Source organism: Acartia tonsa, chromosome 5, assembly GCF_053477335.1.
Source record: "Acartia tonsa isolate MP-2025a chromosome 5, ASM5347733v1, whole genome shotgun sequence".
Taxonomy (NCBI): Eukaryota; Metazoa; Arthropoda; class Copepoda; order Calanoida; family Acartiidae; genus Acartia; species Acartia tonsa.
Genome location: NC_137264.1, coordinates 40,136,119 through 40,161,276, shown reverse-complemented (window position 1 = coordinate 40,161,276; position 25,158 = coordinate 40,136,119). Strand labels below are relative to the sequence as shown.

General features: G+C 32.0%; 1 protein-coding gene across 1 annotated transcript in view; it reads right to left on the bottom strand.

The window, feature by feature from the left end:
• LOC145319486 (uncharacterized) overlaps positions 1 to 24,750 on the bottom strand; it is a 45,647-nt gene extending 20,897 nt beyond the window's left edge. Inside the window, exons 1-8 of the mRNA XM_080161633.1 lie at positions 24,730 to 24,750; positions 23,086 to 23,196; positions 19,842 to 19,933; positions 15,847 to 15,878; positions 15,155 to 15,228; positions 13,895 to 13,971; positions 12,584 to 12,684; positions 11,782 to 11,909 (exon numbers count right to left, since the gene is read on the bottom strand). Coding sequence (XP_080017759.1) covers positions 11,782 to 11,909; positions 12,584 to 12,684; positions 13,895 to 13,971; positions 15,155 to 15,228; positions 15,847 to 15,878; positions 19,842 to 19,933; positions 23,086 to 23,196; positions 24,730 to 24,741 — 627 coding nt within the window. The 5' untranslated portion in view covers positions 24,742 to 24,750. The remainder of the gene's footprint in view (positions 1 to 11,781; positions 11,910 to 12,583; positions 12,685 to 13,894; positions 13,972 to 15,154; positions 15,229 to 15,846; positions 15,879 to 19,841; positions 19,934 to 23,085; positions 23,197 to 24,729) is intronic.
• Between the last annotated feature and the right edge of the window lie 408 nt (positions 24,751 to 25,158).

Sequence of the window (25,158 nt, the reverse complement as noted above, 5' to 3'; positions counted from 1 at the left end):
CCATGGCTCAACATGGAATAGATCCTGAGTAGAACCTGAGAATATATGTCAATATAATTCTCCAAGGTTCAACATGGAATTGATCCTAAGTAGAACCTGAGAATATATGTCAACATAATTCTCCATGGTTCAACATGGAATTGATCCTGAGTAGAACCTGAGAATGTATGTCAACATAATTCTCCAAGGTTTAACATGGAATTGATTTTGAGTGCAATATTTTTTATATATTCTGATGTGGAAATGTATAGAGAACCAAAGTTCAACATAATATATTGATCCTGAGTAGAACCTGAGAATATATGTCAATATAATTCTCCAAGGTTCAACATGGAATTGATCCTGAGTAGAACCTGAGAATATATGTCAACATAATTCTCCATGGTTCAACATGGAATTGATTCTGAGTGGAACTGAGAATATATGTCAACATAATTCTCCAAAGTTCAACATGGAATTGATCCTGAGTGCAACCTGAGAAAGATGAAAGAGATGAAAAGTGAGTGAACATTTATACTATTTTTATCAAGGACACAGGAATTTTAAAGGGATAAGACAATTCAAGATAAGTTTAATGTTCGATTCAAACTATGATAAACAAATTTACACCGTCCACGGATTAATATTATAGGTAGAAAAGTTAGAGAACTAATCATGAATTTAACATAAATGAGAGAACGTACTTATATGCGGTTACCTTCAAAGTGCCTGGTAAAGCATATAACCCGCCCCTTATTTTGAAATAAATTCTAAATAAGGAGGAGGGGTAATGTCTAGTGCTAATTTTTTTTCTTAGGTTAGGTTAATTGGGTACATGGTAGTCCGCAACCTCTAGGGTTTAGGTGTAAAGAAAAAACAACAACAATTTGTTAGATGTATATTAAAATTATTTTTTGACATAGATACTCTGGACATTTATTTTTATCCAAGCTTCTAACAAAAATACATTATCTGAGGAGAAAAATAAGTGGAAAGGGGATAGACAGATAGATTTGTGCAAAAAGATAGATAGATAGTTTAGTGGTTAAGAAAGAAATCAAGTGAAAACATGGAAAAGGACATAAATCTTCAACCCTCAAAATAAGAAAGAAATTTTCAAACAAAAGTCGTGAAATATAAAAAAACCGCAATTAATGTTTACTTTATAGTTTTTAAAAACAACATCTTTAAGTAAATGATTTTAATTTATACCGGATATTTTTAGTAGCGAAGCTACTTATAATTCACATTGTCTGTCTGTCTGTAACGCTATTGGTGAAACGTGACTATCTCGGCTCAAAATTCCCCATACCTACAAACATCTAGAATGACTTTATGAATGTGCTTTAATTTTCATTAAGTGATATATATCCCATCCAACTTTAAGTTATATCATTTTAGTATAAAAATTATAATTGGTTTGTTAAAGAAAGTAACTTTAAAGTAAAAACTTTGCTCTGTATTGTAGACAACTTTGAAAAACTTTTAAGTCTCCTTTTGCATACATTCCCCTACAAAAGTGTTGCCAAAATTCACCAAAATCCAAGGTTCCACTTGACTGCCACTAAGAAGCTGTCAATTAGCCGTCCTTTTTTCTTATAATGGGAGGGTTAATATTTGCAATATATGCTTTAGGCAAATATAAGAACTTTTTTCTAGGTGCTTTCCCTCAAAGTGCCTATGATCCTTTCACCATATTTTTAAAATAATAATAGGGGGTTGCAAAACAAAAATTAAAAACGATTGTTTGCTCTACTAGGCACCTTGAACTAAACCACCTTTATAAATAGTAATAGTACAGTGACAAGAGTGTCAAAGTCAACTCTTGGCTAAGATAATAGAATTTGCAAGGACTGACTGACAAGGCTCTCATCCACATAGAAAGTATCTTTGCACTACCTGGCTACTATTTCTATTATAAAATTTGTTGACTTGTTTTAACACCTGAAAGGAAACTTTTCTTTGTTTCACATATTTTATAGCAGAATATGTGTGGGGGGGAATGTGTAACATTCCTGGAAGGAGAGATGCCAATGACAGGTAAATTTGTCTACATCTCAATCTTCTTTATTATATATAATAGGTACAAGGCACAGATTAACATTTGGGGTAAAAAATGACTTCTTAGAATACAAATGACCAATGACAGGCCAGTATACATTTCACTATAGGTCAATTTAATGTAAACTGGCCTATCATTGGTCATTTGTATTGTGTATGACGTCACTATGTTACCCAACTATGTCTGTCACATATATTGGAAAGAATACTGGGTGGTAGAAAAATTTTTCTGCTTAGGGTAACATTGGAAAAGATTACTATAAAAGATTACCATAATTTAGGCCAGCTACAGTTTTTTAGTTAGCATAGCAACTATTTCACTGAGGTACTTTTTCTGTGAAAATTTATCACATCAAAGTAATAAAATGATTGACCGTGTCTTTGAGAACACTGATTTCGATTTTTCAGCGGCCTTAAATTTTATTTTCATATCTCTACACTGTAAAAAATCTTGCTGCATCACAAATAATTAAGTTTATATGTAAATTTATATCACAATTTGTATGTGTGTCAACCATTCAAACTTAGAGAAGGATGGAGCAATGAAAATTTTGTTAGCTACTATTTTCTCTCTATTCTTTAATACAAGCTTCTAATTCAGAATTTATCTTGGATCTGGTGCAGTTAACATGTTCCTGGGATCGATTGTTTACAAAATACAATATATATAACTTTAAGGTTGCTAGCAGCCAAACCGCACACAGTTATAATTGGATATGTCCTATATTATAATCTGTAAAAGACAAGATCCAATTATGCACAGGTAAAAAATCACATGTAAAGATAGATGTACATTATTTTGTAATTGCTTTACCAGACTATTTGTAGGCCTTCATCTAACAGGTAAATTTTGTGCAAACATAATATATATGGAGAGCTGTTTGTCCTTTCAAGTTCATTGATTTAATTGTTCATATAAACATCTTACCATGAACTGCACCTGATCCTGTCACTCATATCAATAGGAGGGGGGGGGGGGGTATAAATTCCCTACATAGAAACCATATATTCAAACTGATTTCTTCTTAATAATACCAGATTTTCTAGAAAAACTATATCTGCAAAAATATTTCTGCTGAATTTAAATTGAATATGACTGAAATTGAAAAATGGTATTATAACCAAACATATAGAAAAATATGGGAAAGGTAAAACAAATTAAATTAAAATCCTAAGGGTAAGCAATCTTGCAACATTTTCATCCAAAGAATATTTTATATAGAAACATCCCAAAAGATTATAAAATACAAGTTTATATATTTTTGACATAATTTGAACTTTCCAAGAAAATTTTAACAATTGAAAAGTGTCATGTAGGAGTACATCCATATTAAAATAGATAAAATTGTGAAGATGATAAAAGTCCCTCCACAGATTATGACGTTATAATCTATGTAGGGGTTATAATCATCTTCTAAAATTGTTATTGATTACAATTTCTTAAAATTCTGGACATTTGACAACTAATTCATGCAGGGATGTAAAACCATTAGGTTGGGAAAAAAGGGAGAGTCTGGCCCTTCCCCAATGTTTATGTGGTATGCGGCAGCTCTGGACCATGCAGAAACCAAGACATTATAGTGATGCCACGCACCTAGCTAAATCCTGTTATTCTACAATTGTAAAGCCACCTGAAAATATGTCAGATAACGGTACTGATTTCATCTCTCAGTTGTCCTGCAAATGGAGGGAGGGGTGTTACCCCTCCCTCTCCCATCTTAAGCACCGGAACCTTCCCCTTCAACCACCAAGTTATCAGCACCACCTCAACCCTGAGGATAAAGGATCTAAACCTGCCCTCACCTGATAGAATCACCCCCACACAGACTGTTGTTGTCACAAGTAATCATCAAACCTTCCCTCTTTAGTACCCAGACCTACCACTCAACCCCGCTATGCTTATCTACCTATTGTGCTGCTCCATGGGCTATCCTGCCTGCCCCAGACAGGGATAGCCATCTACCTAACCATTGCAACTATCTATGTTTTACTGTATGATTTATCTTTAACTATCTTTATTCCTAATCCATATGTATTTATATTATGTTGTACAAGTTTAGTTATCCTTAGACCAGCAATAAAGAAACAACTGAATAGACTATGTTTATTATTTAGTGATTGCTAGAGAAGCGTAGCTTCTCTATAGTATAGGTGTCCACGTCTGTTCACACTGCCGTAGTCTTTATTCGAACTCTGGTGTCTGCCATTTACCCTAGGCGGATACCACATTTACATAATCTTCCAAGAGGCTAAAATATCCTATCATGGAAAGTTTTCAAATATGTAGCCCCTAGATGCTAGGGAAACAGGTGCTAGTATCTAATAAAGCAGAATATCAACTCTTTACCAAATTTTGTTGTATCTATGATATAAAAAAATGATAATTTGGAAGCTGTGGTAACTCCAGGGGTATCCTAGATAATTCTCCCTTTGTTGCTAAGTGTAGCATGATGAGTGGATAAATATTTCATTTTCCGCACTGTCGGTTCAAATACAACAAAGCACGGAAACCAGGGTGTCCAGATTCTTTGAAACAGTTTTAATTTTTTAAAGTTACCAAGAAGATATAATTTCTTTTCATCATACATTCTGTAAACAATAAGTCAACAAGTATACAAGTACAACCAAAAAAATGTTAATTATCTGCTTAAAACTTCCTATGTCTTTTGTGAAGTAGCTCTTAATTAAATAAAGAGTCACAAAAACCACATCACAACAAAAATGTAATCTGTTGAAACCAGTTCCAAAATGTTCTAAATTAACTTGTAATATTATGGTTCTACTAATCCTTGTTTTTCATTAATATTAATAATTAATCTTTTGCATGTTGATTAGGTGCACACAGTGTAAATAATAAGGCAACCTCAGCTTTAATTTAGCAAATTTAGTTAAACATCTAATCTAAATGCAAAACAGGCAACATATATATAATCTGGAATCAGTGAGCCATGAAGAAAATGAAAAGTTTGAGAAATTTCTGCACTTTGCCCTGTGTATGTTATATGTATGGAGCTGTATGAATATGTCTGGATAGGCGAACTTAGATTAGAAACCTGAAAACAGTTCAACCAAATCTGAATTTAGAGTAATTTACAATTTGAAATAAATACTTTGTCCATTTTTATTTGTCATTTTGAAATAAAGGTTTGGTTAGTTTGGTTACTTTTTCTTAAAAATTGCTTCCATCATTAAATTCATACTTCTCAAAACATCTCTGAAGTAAATTTGTGAAACTTTTATTTAGCTCTGATTCAATGCAGGGGAAATATATTCTTTACCAAATTCACTTCAATTGAACCATGTTGGCTGGGGTACCCAAGCAAAATTCCCTTTGATATTCCACATTTCCAAACTTCAATTATGCCTTTAAGATTTGGAATTTAGACTATCCTCCTGTGGATTATTTGAAATTGAGAACAATTGAATTAGAATTGAATCTGAAACTTGTGAATCTTTAATAGAAAACCAATTTAAATTTATCAATGTGTTCAAAATAGAAAGATATTGAAGGAATATCAATACTTAACAAATGTAACACATTGTTGAAATAAAAAAATTAATTAACTTAAAATTCGAGATAAAGTTTCATATTAAGATATTTAAACTTAATATGGGACAAATGAAACTTATATTTTTATTTTTGATATTATCAATAAAAAAACGTACAGCTTTACAGATTTGAACTTTAATGTGCTTATTAAGATATATTCAAAATTGGTTAATAAATAACTGCAAGTTCAAAATTTGAAAAATCATTGACAAAGAAGGAAGGTAAAGTTCATACAGACCAACTAAAGTTACAGAGCAGAATTCATAATAAAAATGGATGGATGCAAAACTGACTGTGGTTGGAATTTAAGAAACAATATTTGAGTCAAGAAAACTTTTGCACTGTCCATTTAATCAATGAAGAATGTTTGGGAAAGAAATTGATGAGTGACAGTGGACAATTTTATTATCAATCTCAAGGTTTCCACAGTCTTGTGTCCTGGTTTTTTTTTCTAGGGATAAAGGGATAAACCAAGGTTAAAATATTTGATTACTAGCGGTTTTGCCCTTAGCCTGTAGGGGCCTTGCCCATAGAGGTAATTAATAGTTATTGCTCGCATCGTATTATAAACGGCTTTCCGCAGATATAGAATGTACAATTATAAGATTAAAACTAGTTTTTTTAGCCCCGAGGTGCCGGAGGCACCGGCTAAAAAAAACTGGTTTAAATCTTATGATTGTACATTTTTATATTCATAGAAAGCTGGATATAATACGGTGCTAGACATAGTTTTTTCGTATGGATGAGAACCGGTTCCTATCCACCGGATTCAAATGAATACGAGAAAAAAGAATTAAGTACCTATGGTGATGCAACCACCACATTTAAAAAAAAATTTTTGGTTGTTTTTTGGGGGGGTTATTTATAGAATCCGATCGGTTCAGTGGTTACCAAGATCTTAAGGGACAGACAGATGGACGGACGGACAGACATCAAGCTACTTTGTATTATAGACTAGCAGCTATGCTCCTAGAAGCCTCTAGGGACACTTAAGGTAGGAGGGGGGAAAATTCCCATTTTAAATTTGAGTTTCAAAAGAGTAAAAAAATATTTATTGGGGAAGGGGGATGAAAACACCCTCTCCAACAATAGTTTAAAACCTTCGCAGGACCTATAAGAAGCTTTACTGTAAAGAATAACAATAATGGTTCTTTCAATTGCATCTCATGATACTAGCATTACTACACAAAATTCTCATGCTGGCCTAATATTTTGAGAATAAAACAAAATTCTGTGTAATTATGTAAGTGCAGAGAGTACAACCAAGTACAAGATACTTTAAACTGAGTTTGTTATACAAATGTAACAAATAAAATTTAACCACAATAAAACATCTATTTGTTTATACATATAGATGTTTGAATAACTATTGTATGATAAATTGATTTTTTTCTTTAGAGATGCTTCCCAATAGTCCTGTATTAGATTAAATAAAAGACCAAACAATCAGCTAAAATAGAAAATAAATTATAATAAACAAGTTCTTGCAAACACTATGGTATCTATTTCTAAATTATCTATGAAATTGTGAGCCCATGGTTTATGTAGGTTAATCTCTAAATTGGCAGATTAGGACAGACTAGAGATAGTCTTGAAAGCATGTCATTCCAACACAATTTTTCTTTTACAGCCCAGTTTACATGGACATTTTTTCTTTTATATCATAAAGTTGAGCATACATCTTGAAAATTAAAAAGTTATAGCTGGCTCAAACACTCAAACACACTTGCAGCTGATATAAAAGATTTATTTTTATCAATTAATTGTTAAATTTACTGAGTATGTATAATTATCTTTTATTTTCACTGTATTGCAGTTTTCTGTTATTCGATAAATTAATATTATTGTTTAATAGGGTGGGTCGATTTTGGACATTTTTTTTCTGAGGCCAAAGCGGGGATCTGCACTCAATTTATATAGATATAATACACCTCTGGGTGATTTAAAATTTATCCTAAGTCTTAAAACCGCTGACGACCAGACATTCAATTGTATAGCTATTTGTAAATGGGAGTAAAAAATTTATTGAATCAGAACTATGGCTTCATGGTGCTCCCTGGAAATGCCTTGAGGAGCTGAGTCAGGAACTTTTGTCCGTTTCAAAAAATCTCGTTCCTAGCCTGAGAAAATCTAAAAAACTTCTACAAATTGGATAATTCTCAATAAACCTTACAATTTTTTGTTTTTTTAGTGATTTCTAAGGCTAGGAACGAGATATTTTGAAACGGACAAAAGTTCCTGATTCAGCTCCTCAAGGCCTTTCCAGGGAGCACCATGAAGCCATAGTTCTGATTCAAATTTTTTTTTGAATGTCGTCTTTGCATACTAATAAGTAATGAATTATATTTTTAAGTGGTCGTGTTCTAAAACTCAATTTTTTAAAATTCTTTTTCGGTCAGAAATGTTTTTAAGGTTAATTTTATCTGTTGCATATCCCCGCTTTGTCTAATTCCGATATGAACCCACCCTATTGTTTAAAGTATACTTTGGGGTGGCATTTATAATTGCATATTAATATTCAGCAAATGTGAGCCTATTCTGAAAGGGTTACTTTGTATCAAAACAAGGATGACAACATCCATAAGTAGCACTTCACAAAAATTGTACATGAAAATTACGAGAACATTCTATATAAAATATGTAATGGTCTTTTGGAGCATGACTGACAGACCGATGGTTCAAGTAAATTATATACTTGATGCTCATTGGTATGGGGAATCTTAACCAATAATTCCAGCTAATTCCTTTTTCCCTAACAGACGGACGGACGGACATTTTTAATCAAATAGGTTGCATTTTTTACAGTGTAATATAGTGTAAATGCCGTGATTGGAATATTATGTGCTTGTAATGAGGAATAAAGTATACAGTACACACACAGTTACCCTTTCAATTTACGGTAAATAAAACCTCATAGTAAAATCAGAGTGAAGTTGATTTGATTTCTTTTTCTATTTTCAGGTTAATTTCATCAATATTAAAGCCATCGTATTTTAAAAGTTTTATTTAAAAAAACTTATCTGCAACAAGAATGTTGGAGGGGGGGGGGGGGAGTTGTTTAACTCCCTCGCTCCAATAAATGAAAAGAACCTAATATCATGCCACTCCAACAAAATGAAATATTCAGAATTTGACCCCTTCCCTCTCAAATAAAAAGCTTGGGCGTCCAAGGTTTTTTTTTCATATCCATTATAGAAATCTTGTGTAAACAACAATACATTTTATAACAATAAAAGCCGTTACGCAATTTTTTTTAATTAGGTAAGGTTATAGGCTAGGGGACCGAGCGCTGCGGCTACGCAGGCTAGAGGGCCTAGGGCTGCGGCTAGGCAGGCAAGGGTGCCGAACGCTGCAGTCAGAGTCATAGTTCTGTTGGGGGTGGGGGGGGGGGGGGGGGTTCCGGAGGTTGAAATAATGGTCTGAAAATTATGAAAATTCACCTGGAGGTTTTTTTTTATAAAATCTTTATTAGGTGTAAAAATCTTAAGGGGCAGGAGATGGATATTCTGAACAAATTAATCTATTTTCTTTCCCAATACTTTTAATCTACTTTAGGCAAAATTTCATAAAGAACTACTTTCTTTTTCTTTGCCCCTTCCCTGTAAAAAGCACATTATTGTTATTTATCTAACCCACCACCCCACATCTACTTTACATTTGTAAGTAAAGTAAATCTTTTCTATCAAAAAGAGATTACCAGATTTATTTACCCTGATATACTTTTACAAATGTGTTTTATAAAATAATCGATATATTATTACATGGATGTTTCACCAGATTTTAATTTAGTCTTGTAAAGTGATGCTCGCAGCTGGCTAACATAACGATAACCGCCATCCAACCGCTTCAACAAATCCCCTCCTACTGATCTGGCCAATAAATGAGGTCCATATTAGCAAGCTAAATTTACGACAAATTTTCTCCTGTCAATATTTCCACAATATCCTACATACATTTACAAAATACATCAAAAACAACAAAAATATTAACAATAAAAGGAAAAACGGAAAGACTAGCTAATAAAAAATTGGTATAGAGCCCAAAACAATGAGACAGGGTTTTTAAAAGTTTCTAAAAAAATTTAAAAAATTAAAAAAAATCCTCCAAATTTTAAACAGGTAAAAAATTTTAAACTTTGTGCTTTTTTACAAAAGTCTAAAACCCTCATATTAATGGATCTCATTCTAAAATTATTATAAATGTAATGTCGATTAAATAATTAATTTTCACTTATTTTCTACGTAATAATTCTGTTATTTAATTTATTTATTAAATGGTAACGTTTTTATATTTCATGTAAAAATGAATGCATGAAATTAATATTTGTTCAATTCCCTTTTTTCAATTAATTTTCATATTTCACACTGCAAAGTAAAACAGGGAGGGAGGGGACTGTTACTACATTAGTCCTCAAAGTCTTAAAATAAAGTTTTCTTATTTGTGGGCTTAGCAACTTTGGGGGCTTTTATCAAATTTTGATTGGTTGGTTTATTAAGTTGAGTGTCAAAACATTTGTACCACTAATTGTAATCTACAGAAGTGGTAATTTATCAATATATACATACATAATTTGTATATATTATTATGGAGAGGTACATCAATTTATCGGCCATTGTTTTATCCCTTTAGATCTCTGAAAGTAAATAAACAATGAATTGCATTAATTTATACTTTTTAGAAACATTCTAAAAATAACCAAGAATCAGCTTAACACTTCTCGGCAACTATAGCTGCAAACGAGACGGACATTTTAAACACAATCTGCAGCTTTGAAATATGACAGCTTATGGCAGCCGTAATCGAGCAGCTCTTCAATAAGGCGGCCAGCGAACCCTGATTTTTTGTTTGTAATCTTCACATTTTTAAAAAATATTCATATGCAAAGATAGTATAAAAGTTAGACTTATCAGTCAATCAGCCAATTAATTTTATTTAGCTATTACTTACTTTTGTATGATTTTAGTATGATTTTTGTCTGTAGCAAAGGATCTCTGTAACTGCTAAACAGATATGGATTTCCGTTACAGTGAAGCTACTTATATATCCAGGGAAGGTTTTGAACTATTTTTGGGGAGGGTAACCTCACCCTCAATGAAGAAATCGTCCATCCTCCTTACCTCAAGTGGAAAACCGCCAGTTTAGGTAAATTGCATTTTCAATTTATTTGATCTTTTACTTTTTTTCCTTAAAACCTTTGCAACTAAAGCAAAAACTTTGATCTTAATTTTTGTTGAAGTATCTCAAATTTGAGGAAAGTGAAATATATGTCCGTGCACAGACTACAAATCTTCAACAAGATAGAAATTTGATATCCAGCTATCTTCCTTTCTGCATTAGAAATAATACAAAATAGTACATGTTAGAAATATAATAACTCATAATTAATTGATTTATTTTTTTATGCAACTCTCTCAAGATTATTTTTTCTCCATATATATTTTTGAATAAATAAAGAATAGCGGTAACGCCCCTAGGGGCAATTGAGGTGGGGGGAGGGAGGAAGTAGACACCCCCCCCCCCAACTTTTAAAATTAATGATTAAAATATTTTTTTTGGTGGCGTAATTTTTAGGGGCGATTTCTCTTGATAGGGTTATGGTACCCTATGACAAGCTACATTGTCAAGGAGAACCAAATCGGTTCAGCAGTTAAAAGATCCTTCCTTACAGACACAAATCTAGTTAATGTATTTAAGATTATACATCTATTTGTCTAATCATATTTTGTGTTCATAATCAAAATTCATTTATACTAACCAGGGCTCGGCAATCGCGCTTCAGCTGCGATTAAACTTTAAATTTAAACAAGTTTGGATGCTTTAAAATTTTTTTTTTGAAAATAGAGATTGCAATATTTTGGTTAGGTCTCAACTTCTAGCAGATTTTTAAAATTGTAAACGGTTTATTAGCTTAGGTATTATAGGCGGTTGACGCGCGGCTACCGAACCCTGAAACTTAATCCCTATCTACCCATCAATCGTGGATCATGGAAAGAAGACGAAGTAGCGGGTTTCGTCGTATTTTCCCGGTGGCTTTTCTCCTATAACCAAACCCTGCGGGGCAATCATTAACATTAACCTAACATAACCTACAATAACTTATGACAGGTTACTGTGAAAATACTACGAAACCCACTACTTCATTTTCTTTCCCAGATCCGCTAATTTAAATGTATCTATCTAACTATGTATACCTGTGCAGCCAGGAACAGTGCTGTGGCTCCATCCCACATGGAGGCATTCATGTCCACAGTTCCTGTATCTGCTATATCCTTCCTGTACTTTACACTCTTTGTTGGAGTGCTGTGAAGGCTGGAAAAACCTAAATAACATTATTATGATTCGCCTGTAAAATAAACAACACAGAAAAGAATTCAGATTACAAATTACAAAATCGAGAAGGTACAATAAAAACAGCTAAATAATGATAAATTTGACCCAATTGATGATTGCACGATGCCAGCAAAATGCGTTAAATTTCTTGGACATTATCAAGATCTTAAGGTACATACTGACAGCCACCTTCTTTCTTTGTGTGTATACTGCTTAATAAATTGAATCTTTAAAAAAAATAATTTGTAGCCTAAATCACAAAATAAACGTTTTTAAATCCACTCTGAGCCAAATGTGAAGCTTTCTGAAAATGAAAAACTCAATTGGTTTATAGTGTTATAAATCTTAAGCAAAAGACAAAAAACCTTACTACTGCAGATTATAGGATTGCGGCTGTAGTTTCATTTGTATATTTAGCTGCTTTTAACTTGACGGCTGAAAATTTGTATCGTATAGCAGCTATTGAGGAAACTAGCTGTGAACGACTGAATGCAGTTACTGCAGCGGTTGCAAACTGTTATTTTATTGGATGCGCTTATATGTCCGACGTTACTATCTGATTTCAAATACACAAAACAAAATCGAGACAGGGTCCCTGAACTGTGGTCAGTGTTACTTATAGATCATGCACCCTCTATTCTGTTACTTAAATGGCTATATTACCTCTCTCGTTATTATTTCTGATGATTGGATGTTCAGCCAGAATTGAGCTTCCATTTACCCTGCGCTCTGTTACTTCCCCATTTTTGTCTTTATTATTTTTCCTTAAAAATATACTTTTTACCTTCACTTAAATATACTTATTAATTATTACATTAAGTTCTTGAGAAATAATGAATAATACATCCCCCAATCACGATAAACAAAATTACCCCTTGTGTATGCTTAGTTTAACACTGCAGGTTTACAATAACAAAATCAAGATTTAATAGAAGTACCTCCCGTTTTTAAGCCAACCATTAAGAGATCGTGTTTACAAAATTCTTTGTAACAGTGTAATTTGCAGTGTCTTGTTCTCCACCCTCATAATAATTTTATTTGATATTTCATGAAACTTTCACGGAATCGATAGGACATTAAAAAAAAGATATTAATGTATTCAATTAATTGAGATTGGAAGATTCCATTATTTAGATCCCTTATTTTCAATACCGAAGCTTCAAAATAAATGTATCTGTTTGTCAAGCACAGTTTGTAGGTTAATTTTTTTATTATCTATTTTAGGTTTAGGTTAGATTTAGTAAGGTTAAATTGATAGGGCCTCGCAAAGTTAGAACCCACCGTAGTGGACAGAAGTGTAAAGCATTTTAAAATTTCTAAAAGTAGAACTTAACAAAGACTGTTATTTTTCAGCTTATAAATAACAAAGCTCAGGCACTATTTGAGAAATAATTTCTTGTTTCTTTGTTAAATTATATTATATAAATAATATTATGTTTATAAGATTATTGAGATGAAAATGTTATAAGATACAAAATTTATATTAATCTAAAGACTATTTTCCCTTTTATTTCTGTTTTTCATTTTGTAAAAAACTATTCAGTTATAAATCTTTTTCCACCTAATTTTTCATTTTGTATTATTTAAACCTCAGCTTTAATTAAAATAGTGCCCATCCTTCTGTTTGCCACAAGAAAAATAATACGTCTTTATGTTGCGCAGCAATAACAAATTAAAATATCCGGACATACAAGGGCACTAAAGGGTTAAGACAGTAGCCGATAAATTTATGTATATCCCCAATTATGATACACAAAATTACCCCTTTTGTGGATTATTTATTATTAGTTGAAACGTTTGTAGCCTTAACGTAATGAATCGACCAATCAAAATTCAATAAAATGCCCCAAAGATGTAGGGCCAAAGAATAGGTAAACGTTATACTAAAACTATGGGTACTAGTGTAATAAAAAGCCTATTATCTCATCCCTTCCTGGGACATACATAATACTAGCTAGGATACAAAAATTATACCTATCTGAGGCTAGAATACAGGAGACAAGTTCTTTATTTCCAGATTGAGCACAAACCATCAGGGGAGTTCCTCCCTCCTGCAAATATGCTTAATCGTTACAGGACTTACACATGTACAAGAATCTTCAAGAAGCATTTAGTTAAACAAACAACAAAAAAATTCGGGTATAGTCCCTTTCGTGACAACGCCTCTTAAGGGGCATTTATTTGTATTTTCACAGTAGATTTTTTCCTATTCGATCCCATGCTCTAACACAACGGGGCAAACACCTAACCTAAACTGAAATCAAAATCTGCTTTGAAAATACGACGAAACGCCCCTTAATAGGTGCTGTCACGAAAAGGACTATACCCAAAGTTTCAAATGAAAAAATAAATCAATTTAAAGTTTGCTTTTTACCACCAAAATTAGACGCCTTAACATTTGAGGCTAGGTGCGAGCCTACAAATGAAAAATAAAATGTATCGAATAACACCTTTTATAAATTTATGTAACCTTTGCTCTACAAATAAATAATTGAAAACAAATAAATTCCAGATAATACTTTAGGTATCTTATTTCAAATAAAATAAGAAAATATCAATTCTGAGTAAGAACAACCAAAGTGAGATAAAGAGTAGATAGTCATTGACAATAGAAAGAATAAAACATAGCCCGAAATACATCTTTGATTGCTTGAAATAAAGAACACTAATATTTCTCCAGCTAACAGATAGACAGACGGACATAGGTTGTTGAATAGATGCTAGAATTTATACAAAATTTGAGCAATTATCTTTAATAACAGCTGAAAAAACACACATTTCTAAAAGATGTTTATCAGAGCATTGCAGACCGACGGACCAAGTAAGTAGGATAGGATAGGATAGGATCATGGGTAACTACAAAAGATTCTGAGTAAATAATTTTTTCTACGGAAATCTAATGTCCAGTATCTGTGACAGAACGACGGACAACTGTCTTGAAAAGCAGCCGAAAAAGACAAAATTTGCTTTGAATAAAACTTTCGGGTATAGTCCCTTTCGTGGCAACGCCTCTTAAGGAGCGTTTCGTCGTATTTTAACACTAGCTTTTCTCCTATATCTAGCTCTTGCGGGGGGATCTAATCCTGCTGGGCCAATTGCCTAACCTAATCTATAATAATCTTTTAAAAGCTACTGTAAAAATACGACGAATCATCCCTTAAGAGGCGTTGCCACGAAAGGGAATATACCCAAACTTTCTTTATGGGGTGGAGGGAAAGTTTCACCAGCTCTGACCTGTGATTGAGAGTTGACATCTGCCCCATAGCTCAGTAGTAATTGCAATATGTTTGTGTAACCTCCACGACATGCTAAATTTATATAATTATTTCAGTTTCAAGTAGCGAGGCTATTCTATATGTGTTCGTGTTCTTCTGTCCTTTAGTCTGTCTGTCTATAGTGGATATAGAATGCTCGGATATTGTGACGGGAGAATTTTTCTCGTCAATTTAGGTTGCTAATATAGTCCTCAGATTTTGGTAATTAAGTTTCTCTTTGGTCAAGGTAGGAGTTAGGGTCTTGTCATAAGTTGGGGGAAAATGGGTATTAAGAGAAACATTTCATCAGGGTATACGAGAATCTGTCACAAAATACACGTATTCTATATCCATTGCTATGCAGGATAAAACTGAAATTTTTATTTTGACTTTATTTTAATATAAACAAAATCTTTCTGTTTTTCATTTTTTTAATCTCTAATACTTTTAATGTTTGCATGGATGTTTCAAACAGCTTTGCTACTATTTGACGTAATCATCCTTGTCTCAATTTGCTCAATTTTTTTATTCTTGACTGTTAAATCTAATAGAACTTTCTGAGGGTGATGTTTTTTTATATTATGCTGAACTATTCCTTTAATAATTTTAAATGCTTTCTCTCTATAAAACCGATCTTTCCTGTTTTTAACTGAATTCGTAAATAATTGTTACCTATGAAAACAGATGAGATTCCATTAATTTGCCTAAAACAACAAAACTAAATTAAATTTGTTGGGATAAAAATGAACTTGCATGCTCAAATAAATTTTATGAACAAAAGTTTTCTTTTGTATCTTTCTACTACAGAAAATATTTTTTTTATCAAGAGGTAAACAAGGACCATTATATCTACAGGAGCGCAGAAATATATTTTTAAAGTTTGACTAAATTTGTAACTTAGAATTTTTCAGCTAAATTGTTAATAAATGATAGATCATGATTGAAGTAATATTTTTAAAATTTTAAATCCATCAAAAAATAAGTTTTTTTTATGTTTGTTTAATAACAGGCGTTCTAACAGTAAGTTAAAATATATTTTCTAATTATAGCTATAAGTGGTTAGCAAAAAATGTTGTAAATGAAGAAAGTTTATCAGAAAAGGATAAAGTCGAGATAAACTTTTCAGATGAACTGAAATTAGTTTCCGAATGTGAACACATTTTCCTAGGTGTTTCCCAATCCTATCTCAATATTTGCTACTAGCTAAAAAACCTTCAAACTTAAAAAAAAATCAAAATTTGAATGTATTAACGATTTATACATTATACATTCAAAGTTTTAATTTTTCAAATTTAGATTTTTTTTTGGAAGTTTAAAGGTTTTTTAGCTAGTAGCAAATATTGAGATAGGATTGGGAAACACCTAGGAAAATGTGTTCACATTCGGAAACTAATTTCAGTTCACCTCTTTTCATCATTAAGACGTGTTTGCACAACAGCAGAAAGGGAAAATTCGATAAATGGCTTTGGCTCTGATTAATATTGTATATTATAAAGAAGCTGAAGGATGTATGTGTCTAATGAAACTCTGGTTTTTATCTTTACTTTGTACTGTTTGTCTGACAAAATCTGAGGTGGATTCTTTAAAAAAATTAGAGGCGCTGCATCGCTGGTGAGGCAAAATTGATTTTGTGAAAAATCCTCCAAAATCACATAAATAGTCTACAAAAATTGAATAAAATCATAAAAGGGTTATTGACATAAGATTTTTAAATTTTTTGTAGATTTTAATGTGATTTTGGAGGATTTTTCACAAAAACAATTTGGCCTCACCAGCGACCCAATTTTTAAAAAAAAGTATCCACCTCTGGTTATCTATTGTTTTTGAATATAACAGTTTTGCTAATTTCAACAAATGTAACAATGTTAACTAAACATAATGTCTGAAAAGATATAAGCAAAAAGTGTTCTAAAATTGTAATCTTATATTTCAACTTGTAGGATTTCCCTATCTTTAAATGTGTATATATCATTATTTACTAAGTATATTTGCGATTACTTTTATTTAATGAAATCTTCCAATTTTTAACATGTACAAAACGGCCTGCTTAATTGCTTCAAGATCCATGTCAGATCTATATAGGAAATAAATGTCTATAAACGAGCTCAAGTTTTCCAAGGAATATATGATTAAAAATCATAGTGCTCCAATAATCCATAATAAACTCTCATTGCCCAGAACGATAAGACCCATTATTTTACTTTAAAAATAAATTCATTTTTTTCATTTCATGTTGCTATTTACCTTATATTGATGTATTTAATTTCTAATCATAAAAAAGAAAATTTAAATTTATAATATGATAAATTTAAGAAAACTATGTTTTAAAAGAATTCGATTGTGGCGACATTTTGTGTGTTCAAATATTAAACTAAAATTGTAATCATCATCATTAACCCTTTGGTGATGGTAATGTAAAGAAAAAATATAATTTAAAAAAATCTTTTAAAAATCATTTATGATTTAAATTATTAAATATTTACTTTCTTTTAGATAGTAATGCCGGGTGAGGAAAATAGATTTATTGAGAAATAGATATGCATATAGAAAACTAGCCAATAGGGAGATAATTATATCGAGCCAACTCTAGTATATAAATAAATGTATGTATTTTTCTTGTGATTTGTAATATGTTAGAAATTTAGAAAAAAAATTGCCTTGGTTGGTTACAGAACTTATTTCCTAAAATTTAGTTTTATTTCCTGTAGATATAAATTTGAAAATTCTTAAGCCCTTTTCTAGAATTAGCAAAAGACAAATTAAACTTTTCAATAATCCATTTAGTACCAATTTTCAGCCTTTGTAGCTTCAGGATCATAGGCGTCCAAGGGGGGGGTAATGGGCCATTTGGCACCCCCAAACGATTTTAGGGGTGCCGTAGGCACCCCCAAAATTTTTTGAACAATACCCCCCCCAAAAAAAAATTACCCCTACCTTGGGGGTGCCGTAGGCACCCCCAACGACTTTGGGGGGGGTATTTACCCCCCCCAAACGATTTTTGGGGGGGTAATTACCCCCCCCAAAATTGAATGTTCTTAAAAAAAAATTTTACTGAAAATTTTTTTTTGGGGGGGGGGAGGGAGTAATCCCCGCCCCCCTCCCCCCCCTAAACCATCCCGGGGATCTATGATGTAATTGTAAAGCACTGAAGATTCCATAAAATAGATACCTAACTAAATTAAATATTTCATTAAATAATGAAAAAGAATTTCTATAGGCGATTTCTTTTGGGAGGATGTCAGGGTGTCTCAAAACTAGTTATAAAAATTACCAGGACCTATAAGACGCTTCACTTTAAAGTATAATCATATTGGTTCATTGGTTAGTGAGTTAATTATTGTATTTTTATGTTCTAAAGAATGAGATACTACTATATATTTGAATAGTAGTGGCGCCCTTCGCATCTAAGAACTCGTGTTTTCTAAAGGGTAAAAAGGGAGGAGAAAAATAGCCTAAAACCACTCAAAGGATTGACCTATAATAGTGTGGAACCATCATTGGATCTATGTGAAGCTTTCCTAAAAAGGAGAACTCAGTATTAAAAGTAATGAAATCTGAAGCTATAGTCAAATAAACCTTACTTACTACTTTATGTTATAGGATAGTACTTATTAACTTAATAGATTAGGTAGGTGCTTTTTTTACATAATTAAATTACCCCCCCCAAAAATTTTACCCCCGGGGTAAATTAGTTTGGGTGGGGTAATTACCCCCCCCAACAGATTTGGGGGGAGTATTTACCCCCCCCAACAGACTTTAGGGGGGGTAATTACCCCCCCCAATCAAATTTTACCCCCGGGGTAAAAATTTTGGGGGGGGTAAAAAAAAATTTCGGCGCGCTTCGCGCGCCATTTTACCCCCCCCAAACACGAATTACCCCCCCCCCTAAAATTTTTTACCCCCCCCCCAAAAAAAGCTTGGACGCCCCTGTTCAGGATACCATTAATATGATAATTCCTGTACTTTCAAGGTTGTGATTATTTTTTAAATGGAAATATATATGCCTTTCCAGTATGGCTTTGAAACCGATTAATATTCGCTGGATTAGAACCGATTATCATCCATACTTAAAAATCATGTATAGCATCGTATTACAGACAATTTTCCATGAATAATAAAATAAAGATAATAAAATTAATACTAGTATTGTAATTTTTCATTTATATCCGCGGAAAGCTGTTTATAATACGATGCGATAAATAACTATTCTTACAACAGAAAATTAAAAGCAGAATTTATCTGGTTGATTCATTATAAACTGCAAAAGAAAAGAAACAAATTTGTCTGCATTACTGCAGTCCTAATCATGATTTTACATTTTTAGATAGCGCAGCTTCTCAATTAGTAACGAGTGTAAATTGTAAGAACGTCCATAGAAATTTTAGTTGGTTAAACATTAGAGTAAAACACTAGAGGGGGAAGGGGTTAAATGACTGTATGTCCCCATCCCAAGGACTCTCAATTTGGTCTTTGAAAATCAACAAGTCAATAGTGTCGGGAATATTAACACAGTCAAGTAGCAGAAAACAATTTGCTAGCAGACGAAAAAGGTCCTTATTAGGGGGATCCAGGTAGTTGTCTGGTTATACATCTATACTAACATTTTACAAACTCTCTTCAGTATGGGCTAAAATATGGGTTTATCTGTTTGAGCATCAAAAACTTACCTAATGTTTGGATCAGCCCCTTCTTCCAGCAATTTTCTAGCCACACTTTCATGTCCATAACTACATGCTAGCATCAGTGGTGTTATACCATCCTAAATAAATAATGATAGTAATTTTCAAGCCACACTTTCATGTCCATAACTACATGCTAGCATCAGTGGTGTTATACCATCCTAAATAAATAAAAATAGTAATTTTCTAGCCACACTCTCATGTCCATAGTTACATGCTAGCATAAGCGGTGTTATACCATCCATCCTAAATAAATAATGATAGTAATTTTCAAGCCACACTCTCATGTCCATGGCTTTATATAAACATAGAGATGATATACCACCCTAAATAAATACATTTAGTAATTTCCTAGCCACACTTTCATGTCCATAGCTACATGCTAACATCAGAGGTGTTATACCATCCTAAAAAAATAATAATAATAATTTTCTAGCCACACTCTCATGCCCATGGATATTTATACCATCCTAAATAAATAATGATAGTAATTTTCTAGCCACACTCTCATGTCCATGGATACATACTAACATCAGAGGTGTTTTACCATCCTAAATAAATATAATTAGTAATTTTCTAGCCACACTTTCATGTCCATAGCTACATGCTAACATCATAGGTGTTATACCATCCTAAATAAATATAATTAGTAATTTTCTAGCCACACTTTTATGTCCATAGGTACATGCCAACATAAGCGGTGTTATACCATCCTAAATAAATAATGATAGTAATTTTCAAGCCACACTCTCATGTCCATACTATCCTAATAAATATGAAGTAGTAAGCTTTTTTGTCTGTAGCGAAGGATCTCGCAAACCGCTGAACCGATTTGGTTCTCCTTGTCCAGGGAACTTGGGAAGGTTTTTAACTTTAATGGGGGAAGAATTCTATACCCTTCCAATCCAATATGACGCCCCAAAAAATAATATTTTTTACATTTATTTTTTAAACCTTTTTCTCTCCCGTTGCAAGTGCCCCTAGAGTCTTAAATAAAATTGAATGTCCAAGCAAGTTAAATTGCTTTCTTCATAAACAAGTACAAAATTGTTTGTATTATTGAGGTAATTTAATAAAAAATCTTTGTTGATATTACTGTACATTGGTGTATATAAAATAATAAGAAAAACAAATATAACCAAATATAACATACCATAACACAACCTATAAAAATGTCTAGGTATTAAAGAAAATAAGAAAATGTACAAAACAGTTAGAAAATTTTGTGCATTTTACTTTATATTATCTTTATTCAGTTTTGACACTCTACAAGTTATATTGTTCGTTTATCCTATCGTTTCAGAGTTTCACTTTTGAGTGTTGTCACTTTTGCTTAACTATTTGGATGGTTTTTGAAAAATATATATAAATAAATGTTGTAGAAAGTATGTACAGCGTAAAAAATCAGAATTACTTTTTTCATAAAATTGCCATAATATAATAATTGTCGTTTAAAGAAATTTTCATGACAAATAATAATGGAAATAAGTTTAACAAATGTCATATTCAATTTCTTGTTCAATTATAAAAATACAATTAAGAATATATATGCTTTCTTGCATTTTTGTATGTGAAACAATAGAGTTAATGCTATTAAAACGCTCTTGTCGCGTTATCCTTTTATATAAAGTATAAATGATCACAAGAATAACTAGAGTGCTCGATATTTAATCACTTAATAGTAAGGTTTTTTTGTCTAAAGCTTATGATAAGAAAGATACTGAACGGATTGGGTTCTCTACTTAGGTTTTCAGATTTAAGTCTTGGGATGGGTTTAAGCTATTTTTTTCTAGCCCCTCTCTGCCCCTAGATACTAGTCTGGACCACACCGCGTCATACTAGAGACTTGTTACTTTTTGTTGCTGTCCGGCGCGTAATACTAGTAAGAGTGGGGAGAATACCTTGACCAATGAACAGGAGCTACTCATTATTATGCACTAATTACTTCCAGACAAAGTTCATGATAGATTAGATTAGATTTATTATTTTTAAGTGTACATACATAGAAAAAAAAAACAACAAAATAATAAATGAATATTATATACATTTATATATACAGTCAAATTTTATTGATATGGTTAATTTATAAAAAAAATTTCTTCCCAAATGGCAGTTTCCTAAAAACTAGGAAGTATGCAGTAATGTGTATTCACACATTGTTTTCATACAGGCCATATAAATAAGACAATATCATAAGGTAGTTTCTCTGTTGGGTGTTACGTACATTAGCTCTATTTTTAAATATAGGCAGGTTAGAATTGTCCTATAGATTTTAAACTTGAAATTGTGATTCCTGTATCAGTGAGGTATGTTTTAGAAAGCTCTATGACCGTTACGAACAAGACAGTAAGTTCATTTACAACATGTTAATTTAAAAATTCTCTTATTAATCTGTATTTTAGAACAATAATTCTTAGGATAACATGATACAATATGTCCTTAATCTTCTGCTTGTTAAGTTTTTACATTCTACAAGTATTTATGTTCGTTTGTTATACTGTTTGTTTTCAGAGCTACGCTTTATAAATAGATGTTGTCATCCTTGTTTTATACTATAATTCTATTATATCTCTATTGTTTGATATAGGGGAAAGAAATTTGATAATCGATATTAATTTTTGCATATTATGGAAATGGACAGAATTCAAATAATTGTGGAATATAAAAAAAAGATTTTGGGAGGCCGCTCGCTTTTCGGTGCAATTTTCGGAAGCAGGGATATGGAATCTCAAGAAAATCTTATCCTTTTTTAAATATTAAAAAATCAAAAAGGAAAGGATATTTTAAGTTCAATTAATAAAGAAAGGAGATGCAAAATTATAGAAAATTTAGACCCTAAAGAAAGAAACCCTAAAAACAGCCTAAAACCTGTTTAGAACAGGCCACTAATAACATTTTTCTTTTTTAACACGCGGACAAAATATTTTGGAACCTTTTACAAACTGCGTCATAACAAAAGACATTAAAATGCATATGCTATGAAAAAGGGTAAATGCCTTGGTATATTGATGGCTGAAACTTGTTTATACCTTTAGACAAAGCTAAGTTGTTAGAATCGGTTTTATCAACTATCCCGTATGGTATTTTTTGTATGCTGATAACAATCTCGGACAATTGATTGTATTTTTAAGGAAATTTTTATAATTATCTTGAAGCGGTTTTAGGCTATTTTCTTGATCTTGCCCACCCTTCCCTAGTGGTTAGGAGTTAAGCAATTAATATAAAGGTGTACCTGATCTTTGCAGTCAATGTAGACTCTGCCAGTATCCAGGATCTGGGAAACCTTGGCCAGGTCTCCATTTCTGGAGGCTGAGTGCAGCAGGTTGTCCAGCCGTGACTCTTTCTATTATAGATATACCCTTTTTTATTAGTAATAGGATGTGTGTCTGTCTGTTTGTTTGGGTCGAAAGATCTCGATTATCGTTGGTCCGATATAGCTCTTCTTATTGGTGAAGCTTCATGTAGGTCCCAAGAAAGTTTTTTGAAATTATTTTTAGGAGTTAAAATCCAACAGGGGCTTAGAGGCTGATTTTTTAAATATAAAAATAATTAGAAAATCTTTTAAGTATCAAAGCTCCATTGAAAAAAGTAGAGCTTAAAATAGAGGCAGAAGGAGAAGACAAGAAGGTTGGAGAAATGTGGACTGTAAAGGTATCTTAACAAGTAGTTTTGCTGCTAAAATTAGGGATCTAAAGGGATAAGACAATGACCGATAAATTGATGTACATCCCCAAAGCTAATACACAAAATTATCCATTCTGTAGATTATAAATATTGTTATAAGGTTCAAACAATCAACTAAATTAACCAACCAATCAAAATTTACAAAAGTCCCCAAAGTTGTTAGGCCAACAAATACAAAAACGTTTTTTATAAAACTTTGGGGGAGTGTATCAAACAGCCAATTGTCACCTCTCTCTCTCTCTCTCTCTCTGGCTAAAAATCTTGAAACATGGAGGAAGAAATGATATTTTATAAAATGTTATAGAACGAACATGATCAGATAGATACTATTTTCATATTGTATGTTGAAAACAAGCATGAATATGACCAATGCAATGGTTGGAAGATTTCAAATAGCTAATTCTTACTTAATAAGATAATTCTTATTTTTTCTCTTTTTTTTTGGGGGGGGGGGGGGCAGATAAAAGTTTGTTTTAGGTCTATCATTTCCTTATTAAAACCCCCTTTATCTCTTATTTATCAAATTCTTTATATTTGAAATACACATGTAAATGTAAAGTTTAAAACAAAAAATCAAAAGTTTTTAACAACTGACACACAAACAATAAGTGTTGAGCAATCTTGCTTCCAAAAACTCCCTAAAACGAATTCTGTATTTGATATTGAAATGTAAAATATGTAAAAATTATCCAACAAAAACTTACACATTTAAATTTCAACGTTCTTATATATGAAACCTTTTCTGCAATTCAAATGTGGTTAAATGGTTGTACGTCTGTTTGTCTGTCTGTCTTTGTGTTTAACCTATAAATGACATGAATCTTACTTACAGACAAACATGCTATTTTTAATCCGAGAGAGAGGGGACAATGGACTGTTTTTTTTCGACTAGTCACTAAAGTTTTATAATAACATTTTCTTATTCGTTGACTTCACAACTTTGGGGACTTGAGTGAATTTCGATTTATTATAGATTTATGAAGTTGAATTTTCAACCACTTATGTGAATATACAGGAGATGTAATTTTGTGTATCATCATTAGGGATATACATCAATTATCTGCCACTGTCTTATCCTTTTAGATCCCTGATTTTTAATGCAGTTTTTTTTGCAAAACTTGATTGAAACTAATCCTGAATCTAATTTGACAAATGTCCAGATTTTCTCCTGGTAATTTAATAAAAATTTTACCTTGTGTGACATTTTATATATTCATCTGAAATAAAAGCATTGAATTTAAAAAAAAATCATAACCAATAATATTAGATGACTAATACTCATTTACATAAGGCCTGATCGATATAAACAGTTTGTCAATGTTAATCTTAATAATAACTAGCGGTTGCACCCCTATTACTGAAAAGTAAGGGAGATGACAGGATAATAACCTAAATCCATCCCAAGATTGAAATTTAAAAAAATTACTACTTTATTCAATAGGATAATTTAAAAGGCACAACAAAATACACATTAAACGATTTTAAGTTTAGTTAATGTTAAAAAGCACTCTAGAAATAGTAAAGCGTAAGAATAGGACAATCCCCCCCTTTCCTTCAATGGCTAAAATAATTTACTCCTTAAATTTATGTTTTAGAGGTACCAGAAAATACCATAGGGTGT